The sequence below is a fragment of the Danio rerio genome, chromosome 19 (genome assembly GCF_049306965.1).
Source record: "Danio rerio strain Tuebingen ecotype United States chromosome 19, GRCz12tu, whole genome shotgun sequence".
NCBI lineage: Eukaryota > Metazoa > Chordata > Actinopteri > Cypriniformes > Danionidae > Danio > Danio rerio.
The window spans coordinates 11309770-11320000 of record NC_133194.1 but is presented as its reverse complement, the minus strand read 5'-3'; the positions used below and the strand labels follow the sequence as shown (position 1 = coordinate 11320000).

Sequence of the window (10231 nt, the reverse complement as noted above, 5' to 3'; positions counted from 1 at the left end):
AGATTCAACAAGGTACGGGAAATATTCCTCAGAGATTTTGGTTTACATTGACATGATAGCATCATGCAGGTTGCTTCAGATTTGTCGGCTGCACATCCATGATGTGAATCTACATCCCAAAGTTGCTTTATTGGATTGAGGTCTGGTGACTGTGGAGGCCATTTGAGTACAGTGAACTCATTGTCATGTTCAAGAAACCAGTCTGAGATGATTCGTGCTTTAAGACATGGCGTAGCCATCAGATGATAGGTACACTGTGGTCATAAAGGGATGGACATGGTCAGCAACAATACTCAGGTTGTCTGTGTCGTTGACACGATGCTCAGTTGGTACTAATGGGCCCAAAGTGTGCCAAGAAAATATCCCCCACACCATTACAACACCACCACCAGCCTGAACCGTTGATACAAGGCAGAATGCATCGGTGCTTTCATGTTGTTGACGCCAAATTCTGACCCCACTGTCCGAATGTCACAGCAGAAATCGAGACTCATCAGACCAGGCAACGTTTTTCCAATCTTCTATTGTCCAATTGTAGTGAGCCTGTGCAAATTGTAGCCTCAGTTTTCTGTTCTTAGCTGACAGTAGTGGTACCCGGTGTGGACTTCTGCTGCTGCCTCAAGGTTGGACATGTTGTGCATTTAGAAATGCTCTTCTACAAACCTCCTTTGCAACGAGTGGTTATTTGAGTTACTGTTGCCTTTCTATCAGCTCGAATCAGTTTGGCTATTCTCATCTGACCTCTGGCATCAACAAGGCATTTGCGCCCACAGAACTGCCCCTCACTGAATATTTTCTCTTTTTCAGACCATTCTTTGTAAACCCTAGAGATGGTTGTTCGTAAAAATCCCAAGAGATCAGCAGTTTCTAAAATAATCAGACCAGCCTGTCATGCACCAGCAACCATGCCGCGTTCAAAGTCACTTAAATCACCTTTCGTCCCCATTCGGATGCTCTGTTTGAACTGCAGCAAATTGTCTTGAACATGTCTACATGCCTAAATGCATTGCGTTGCTACCATGTGATTGGCCGATTAGAATTTACGTTAACGAACAGTTGAAGAGGTGTACCTAATAAAGTGGCCATTGAGTGTAAATGATACTTAAGGGGGTGTTTCCTGTTGGGTTTAGGAGTAGGGTAAGGGCATATGATAAGTAGTTTTTACATTTTGCCTATTGATAGCCCTCATAAAGCAGCAAAACCAATGCGTGTGCCTGCTGTATAAGCTGTTTAAGGCCACTGTATGAAATGTTTTAATGTGGACAGATCTATAGTCTGCAGGGGTAGGTTGTATTAAAAAATTTAACATAACATTAAATACACACAAATAAATGACTGCGGTATTTTATTATTTTCACTTGTTTAAAGATTTGAATTAATTATAATAAACATTTTCTTTATACATACACATTCATCAATCAGTTAAATAAATGCAGTCAATAGAGTCAAATAAATTTAGAATTATATAACTGAAAAAAAAAAATGTTTGGGATTCATATTTGATTTAATTATCTTTTACGAATTTCATTTGTATAATTTGTTCATCAATTTTTGTCAATTTTGTTCATTCAATATAGAAATTACAGTACTGAAAGGTTGAGTGGTCCTATTATTCCTAACAGTAAAACCCATTTTGTATCTGGATACTATCTGGATATTTTAGCATGGTTGTATTTTACACCTTCAGTGCAAGTGTGATCAGATGGTGGGATCTCACCTCCACACACGAAAATGCCAATCACCACTTACACGGGAGGTTATTTTACACTGAAATGATATAACCAAATAAATTTTATAAAATAAACTGATTGATCATTTAGAAGGCTTTTAATCGCTTCTATTTAAAGTTATTAATGAACTAATTATTTGATTTTCAGATATTGACACTGGAGATGAATTGAGATTAAACTGATAGTCACATGATAATAAATGTATACAATAAGATATACATAAATATTAATATTTGATACATATTGAACTATAAAATAATACATTTAGATCAGTGATTTTGATTGGTGGAGTTATAGCATTGCGTTTCATTTACAGATAAAGTATGTCATGGAATATTGCTTTATAAATGCAGAACACTGGCTTCTTGTGGTTTATTAAAAACGCACATATTACTCTATGTAGACATGAATGTAAATCACCATGAAAAACTGCCACAAAGATGTTGTTCATTGTTAATTCATAATACCTAATGCATAATTTAAGGTCAGATTTACTTAGTGCAAGTGCAGGTTAATGCAAGTGTGAAAAGGTCTTCAAGTGATTTACTCACTCAGACAGCAGCTCATTTTCATGTCTATTGCACATAAACCACTGCAAATTAGATTGCAAACAAGCACAGCCAATTATAAGGTGCGTGCAGTCTATAAACACAACAGGTGCAAGATGGATTAGGGCAGTGGTTCTTAAACTGTGGTACGAGTATCACTTGTGGTACGCAGGCTTCCTTCTAGTGCAGGGGTGGCCAACCCTGTTCCTGGAGAGCCACCTTCCTGCAGATTTCAGTTGCTACCCATATCAAACACACCTGAACCAATTATTTAGGACTTGAACACCACGTGATAATTACAGGCAGGTGTGTTTGATATGGGTTGCAACTGGAATCTGCTGGAAGGTGGCTCTCGAGGAACAGGGTTGGCCACCCCTTTTCTAGTGGTACATGGAGATATCAAATATGTCATATGTACTTGCTACATATATTTCAAAATTGATCAAAAATGATTTATATATGAATGTGACATATAATATTATTTATTATATGACATATAGCCTATATTTCTGAGGTCCAGGGAACATTTCCAGGTGTTGATGAATTGGCTACTATATGTTAATACTTTACATTTAAGTACATCACCTTTTTCTTTTTACTTTTTAAGAACATCAAGCTAACATTTTTAACTTTTAAAAGCTCATTTTAATTTAAATGTTGACGTTTTTAGTTTTTTTCTTTGTTTCTTTTTTACATATAAGCACAGTACAGTGTTAACATTCAGACTATTTATGTTTAAAATGGCTGACAATAATAAATATTCTTAATAATAGAAATTAATATGGTGGTATTTGGAGAGACAATTTTTTTCTGAGGTGGAACTTGATGAAAAAAGTTTGAGAACCGCTGGAATGGGGCAAATGGGCATTGAATAAATTTTTAAAATAATAAAAAAGTTCAATCAACCTTAGAAAATTATTTTTTTGACTCATATAATGAATATTAAAATAATTGATTCATTTTTGTATTAATATTAGTGGTCAGAGTCCGCATTAGCTGAGGCACATCGTCAAAGATGCGCTATCTTTATAAATAAACTGCCGATTCGAGTTTAAAACAACTACATTCTCGCAAAAAAAATCTCTTAAAACTTTAATTTGTAACACAACAGAGGAGTATTTTTTGCTTTCACTGGTTATGCTGCAATGGATTCTGGGATACCTGTGCTTTGTAAGTTCGCACAAGTCTCCTCTCGAAGCATCCTTGGTTAAAGGGGCGGAGCAAGTACACATCCGGGAATTTTATCTGTACTTGGCAAGATGTGAACTTTGAATTGGAATAGTACTTCAGCGACAGTTGATGACGTTTCACAAGGTCACAAGAACGCAAGTACAGACAAGAGCGCATATTGATGCGCATACGGGAATTTGTTCGGTAAAAGTGTTTCCAGCATAGTTTGTGCATCTTTTTTTATCGAATAAAAAGTTTATCCTGCTTATGCGCAAATGTTTTTTATGCTTATTTTTAAAATTGATGTGCATGCTGGCGTTTCCATCAATCAATTTTCTTTTATCTGTATATACAAAATGCACATAAAAATCGGTGGATGGAAACCTAACTAATGTCAGTTTCAAAGCAGTGGACCAATCCGAAGAACTCGTAGATGGACAAATTTTGCAAGCTTCTGTTTTACAGTAGCAAATTGGCATGATAACTGATTTAATTGATGTAAACATGTTGCATGGTACTTTAAAAAATAAAAGATAAACAATCCTGAGCACATCTTTAAATGGGAAGATGCATTCTGTATGAATCGCCTCTAAGATCCGATCACCAAAACACTTGTAAAAAAGGATAACTGTAAATCAAATTAATAAAATCTTTTCATTTGACATTTTCTTATCTACAGAGAAAAATCTGGATGATTATTCTGGGTATTACACCTCCAAGAGAAGGCCGAACAATGCTCCGCCCAGCTTTCACTCCTCCCAGCACCACCTACCCTGGGGTGGTGACTTCACACTGGGTGCCCGCGGTACTCTACCGCTAAACACGTCCCGCACGCGCATTCACATGCCAAGCACTACTTCCACCCCCAACCCCTACCCTTTACCCCAGACGCAGTACAACCCTACATTCGACACGATGAGCAAACCCCCTCGCCGGGTGATGTCCCAAGACCAGCTTCTGGCGCTGGGGGAGGGGAACACTCTCTCACGCCTCTCCAAGAACCAGCAGCATCTGTACTACAAACCAATGACCACCAGCAAGAGCTCGAACACCCAGACTCTGCGCAAGTCTCATGAACGCCTCCTGGTGTCCCCGGACCGCCTGGAGGAGCGAATGATGGGTGATTATGGTGGGATGGTGCCAACCATGTCCCGTCTCAGCCACCACCAGAAGGCGCAATCCCAGCAGAACGTGTGTGTGACCCCTTCCCTAGACCGGCATCACATGATCAAAATGAATTCGCACCCTACCTCTGGTCGTGAGCAAGACCATCCTGCCATTCCGTCCGGTCATGGGACTGGGACTTTGGGATGGGGGGAGATCCACGGCTCTGGGGGAGGACCCGGAACAATGGGGCACAACGCACGCCGGATGGCCTTCGCCACGAAACGCCAGAACACCATCGAACAGCTGCACTTTCTCCCTGGAGGTGGCGGAGGAGGAGGAGGTGCAGGACAGGCGTTGAGGACGGGGAGCAAGAACGAAGTGACCGTGTGAGCGCAAAAAGAAAGGAGTTGATGGAAAGATGAGGTGTGACTGCGCAAGCCGAAGGGAAGGAAGATGACGGAGTGCAAAAAAGGCTGAAGACAGAAATGGAGAAGGAAGGGGGTCAGGAATGATGCCCATATGAAGGGGTACACAGTGTATTGCAAGAGAGAGGAGAAAGAGGGATATGAAACTATATCATAAACTTTTCTGTAGATCCCTAAATTGCCAAATTCTTAATCAATAGAAACCTAAAGAGGGGTTTAGGTCGCCTCTGATCTGTGTGTAGCATATAGTATTTCGATCACACCATTCAGGCATGGAGATACAAAAGCTAATAGGTTCATTATTAGAATAGGCCACGTTTTCTCTAGGTTGTACATTCCAGCTAATGTAAAAACCAAGTGGTTCAGATTTGTCTGCTTTTAATCCAATGGCAGAGAATTGAGTCTGATTTTGCCAAATTTCGGGGGTTTCAAACTAAGTGTTACTTTCAAACAAGTGTTGGGGGTGTTTCACACCTTCATCACTAAAACATGGAAACATTGACAAGTATTGGACGAGACTGGAGAGTGTCCAATAGTACACTGAATTACCTCAGAGAAACCGGAATCCAGATTCAAATCGACTTGGGAATTAATGGAGTTTGCCATCAAGTGAAGAAAGTCCTGGTAATTCGTCAACGAGTTGAACTGGAAGGACTCGTCACGCGTTTTGTGACCTGACTCTTTAGTCTGCACTGTTAATGTAAAGTCCAAATGTCATCAGCCATATATTAGAGCTTATTCAAATGGAAATACAACTGAGGAAAACATTGTCATTGGGAGACGGGTGTTATACTGATGATGAGATTTTTCTGCCTCTCATACTGAGACTGTGAATCAAAGTCGACATGAAATACTTTCTTTTTTTGCATTGTGGATAACATTTATAATAGGCTGTCAGATCGGGTCTTGTGATCTGAACTAAAAATGTTCGGAAAGCCAATTCAGCCATTCAAATCTGATAGAAGTCATGCCTCATTCTTGCATGTTTGACCAATCAGAGAACAGCTTCCTATATGACGGCATCAATTGGAGTCGTCACGGTTGTTCTGGTATTTACAAGCGTTTAGAGCTGAGATTTAATCATGAGCATGCAGTATGACAAATAAGACAGAGTAGTCTTCACACTTCATTTGCAACTCGAGCTGTTGTATTAACGGGGGGGGAAACGGGGAAAGGGTTTGCTCATACAGTGAACGTTTTAATCCAAGGGCTATTCTGAAACTCCTTCATGTGTGTCTGTGCTTCCGTGTTCTGACGGCTTTTTATCTTTTCCTGTGACACGGCTGTGCAGGACATTGAGGCTACATGCCAATGAGTGTACAAAACAGAAAAACAGAACAAACTCTGCAAAGCTACTTTGTCACACTAGGATGCATTATTATCTAAGCGACGAGTTAGAGGAGTTAAAAGGTGTCTTGTTTATCTATATTATATTCAAGAAAGATGTCTTTTTAGTTAGCGATTTCTGTGTTTTTCAGCTGTCTCCACATCAAACGGACACTGTTGTGGTGGAATGTCTGAGAAGGACCTGGCTGAGTGAGATTTCTGGGCCATAATATAGTATTTTAGATCACTCTGCAATGTTTAAGCTTTTATTACCTTTAACTGAAGTTAACAATGTTTAAAAAAAAAAACGATTTTAAAAGATAACTGAACCCCGAATGTTCAAATATGTACACTTGCCAATTTATGCGCATAAGTCATCAGTATTCTTCATATTCTTGATTATCCTTTTATTTACTTTTCCTCCGTGTGAATTCAGACATTGTTTTTTATACCTGTTTTCTGTTTGAGTTTCTAGTGGATTCTAACCTTTGTAACTCGACAAAAAAAAAAGCAGATGCAATCATAGTGAAAAGACAAAACGCATGAAGATGTCAAAGCCAGTGTTGATGATGTCATATTGCTGACTTCTGATGTCAAGGTGTGTATGTGTCCAGTTCGTGTGTCTGTATTTGTGTGCTTGTGTGTATTTCAGTGTCTATTTTGGAATGCTTTATCTCGCATTTTATCCGACTCTGTCGGAGAATGTGCATTTCAGAAAACCCAAAATGTAATTTTATTTTTTAAGTAAGTGTCTCTTTGAATGCAAAAACAACTAAAATATTAATAATAATTAAGAATAATAATTTTCCATTGCTGCATTCACCAAAGTTATGGGAAGTAAACAACCACCAGAATAGTTTCTGTATTTATTTTGAGATTTTTTTTTTATTATAATTGTTCTTTTTTTGCCATGATATACATGAAACCTGTTGTAAATTTTCTGGGGGAAATGCCAAAATGCCATGCATAAAATATTTAACAGCAAAAACTTTACGTATTGTTATTTTTAAATAAAATCCTCACCATTAGGTAAAATGCTTTCTGGAGATTGACACTTGTGTTCTTTTTTTCTCCTATAGGAGTTGGTTTTAAATGTTTACATTTCTGAAATATTAGTTTACATCTCAATATGTGGGGACAAGGTGTTGCAATAGGTAGTGTTGTCGCCTCACAGCAAAAAGGTTGCTGGTTCGAGCCCCTGCTGGGTCAGTTTGCCTGTTCTCCCCATGTTCACCTGGGTTTCCTCCGGGTGCTCCGGTTTTTCCCACAAGTCCAAAGACATGCGCTATAGGTGAATTGGGAAGGCTAAATTGTCCGTAGTGTGTGTGTGACCAAATGAATTTTGCAGTGATGGGTTGCAGCTGGAAGGGCCGTGTAAAACATATGCTGGATAAGTTGGCGGTTCATTACGCTGTGGTGACCCCTGATTAATAAAGGGACTAAGCCGAAAATAAATGAATGAATCTCAATATATCATGTGCTAAGTGTTTTTAGCCATGCATGATCGTGTATTAGACAAACTATTTGTTCAGTCTCTGTAAAACAGCCAGTTGTCCTTAAAATCCAACACAGTTGATTAGTTATAAGGATTGAAGATCAGTTTGGATTGTGTGGATGGATTAAAGAAGAGATTTTCCCACCTTTTCCAACTATACATATCTACTTTCTATTATTATAATAACAATATTATTATAATGTTCTTACTTTCCATTATTTTGCATTAATTTCTTCTTCCGTTTTTAGTTTACAACTTGCGTTAACACAGTAGTCAACATTTGAAGGGGATATATAATATCTAAAATAATTTAATCATTTAGAGCATTGCATTTGTTTATTTGTAAAAAATATATATAATTGGTCTGAATAACAAATATTTTCAAATGTTGTGATTGATTTTTATTTTCCCACCAAACATTGCTCTCTTTAATCTTCTGGAGTTAAAGCATTGGTAGGTGTCGTTGCAAACTGAAAATTGAGATGACAAAAAAATCCTCACCATTAGGTAAAATGCTTTCTGGAGATTGACACTTCTGTTCTTTTTCCTCATATAGGAGTGGTTTTACATGTTTACATTTCTAGAATATTAGTTAACATTTCAATATATTATCTGCTGACTATTTTAGTCATGTATGATCTTGTATTAGACAAACTATTGTTACTTGTTTACACGCTGTAAAAGAGCCAGTTCTTTTAAATGCTGATTAGTTATAAGGATTAAAGATAAATTAGGATTGTGTGGATAGTTAAAAGGAGAGAGTTTCTTACTTTTTCCTACTCTAAATATCTACTTTCTATTATTATAATATTCTTAATTTTCATTATTCTTTATTCATTTCTTCTGTTTTTAGTTTTTTTGGTGGTCTACGATGCACTTTAAATATACAGTAGTCAACATATGAAGTGGATATATTATATAAAATAATTGTCATTTAGAGCATTCCATTTATTTATTTGCAGGAAATGATAATTGGGCTGAATAACAAATATTTTCAAATGTTGTGACTGAAAATGGTTATTCCACCAAACATAGCTCACTTTAATCTTCTGGAGTTAAAGCATTGCTATGCAGTGTTGCAAATTGAAAATTAAGATGACAAATTGTCATCTTTATTATTTTTATTTTGACCACCTGTCATTTTATATTCATTTAATGTTAAATTAAAATACATCAGTGTTTTACAAAACAAATTAAACTGACTTTTATTCAAACAGGGAGCTATAAATTGCACATTTAAAGAACCCATTTTTCAAGTTGTCTCTTTAAAAGATATATATTTTTAATAATATTATATCCTTTTGTTTAACTGTTAGCGTTTTCTATTGGTGTGGTGCAAGTTATCCCTTTAAGTGATGTTTACATTTCTGAAATACTAATTTACATCTCAATATATTATGTGCTGAGTGTTTTTAGTCATGCATGATCTTGTGTTAGACAAACTATTTGTTTACTCTCTGTAAAACAGCCAGTTGTCTTTCAAATGCAACTCAGCTTATTAGTTATAAGGATTAAAGTTAAATTAGGATTGTGTGGATAGATAAAAGGAGGGATTTCCCACAATTTCCTAGTAAAAATATCTACTTTCCTGTTATTGTAATAACAATATTATTATAATATTCTTTTCATTATTCTTCATTCATTTCTTCTGTTTTTTTTTAGTTGTTTGATGGTCTGCAATTTACTTTAATATATACAGTAGTCAACATTTGAAGTGGATTTAATATATAAAATAATTGTCATTAAGAGCATTCCATTTATTGATTAGCAGGACATTATAATTGGGCTGAATAACAAATATTTAAAAATGTTGTGACTGAAGATGGTTATTCCATCTAGCATGCTTAATGTAATCTTCTGAAGTTGGTATGCAGTGTTGCAAATTGAAAATTAAGATGACAAATTTTATATTCATTTTATTATAAATTTGCATACATAATTAACAGAACAAATTAAAATTACGTTTTATTCAAACAGGGAACTATAAATTGTAAATCCAGAAAAAAACTAATTTTCAAATTGTCTTAATTTTTTTAAAGATATAAAATATATTTATAATAGAATATATATTATTATTCATATTATATACTATTCTTTAACTGCAGCATTTTCTATTGGTGTGGTGCCAAAGACCACTTTAAATGATATCAAATGATTCCCTAGCAATATCATTTGCATTCTTAAATGACTGTAATTATCGATCCAAACCAGGACGTTTGATGTTCTTGAATGGTTCCTGAGGGACACGGACGAGGCACCATCATCACCGGCATTCGCCATTTTGAGGGGCAGGGTGGGCGAGGACCTTATGTTCGGGTAGGGTGGGGGGAGACGGCGGCGGCATGTTGGTAAAATGGCTTCAGAGAGGTGCTGTGCTGTGCCCTGCATCCATTCCTCAGTAGATGTGCTGCATAAAAATTCCCCCGCTCT

At 36.8% G+C, this 10231-nt stretch overlaps 1 protein-coding gene across 8 annotated transcripts in view; it reads left to right on the top strand.

Moving 5' to 3' along the window:
• Positions 1–7344, top strand: part of shisa7b (shisa family member 7) — a 26973-nt gene extending 19629 nt beyond the window's left edge. For all 8 annotated transcript variants that reach the window (XM_073931529.1, XM_073931526.1, XM_073931527.1 and 5 more), the window contains one exon: positions 4128–7344. In XM_073931529.1, coding sequence (XP_073787630.1) covers positions 4128–4945 — 818 coding nt within the window. In that variant the 3' untranslated portion in view covers positions 4946–7344. The remainder of the gene's footprint in view (positions 1–4127) is intronic.
• Positions 7345–10231: the final 2887 nt, after the last annotated feature.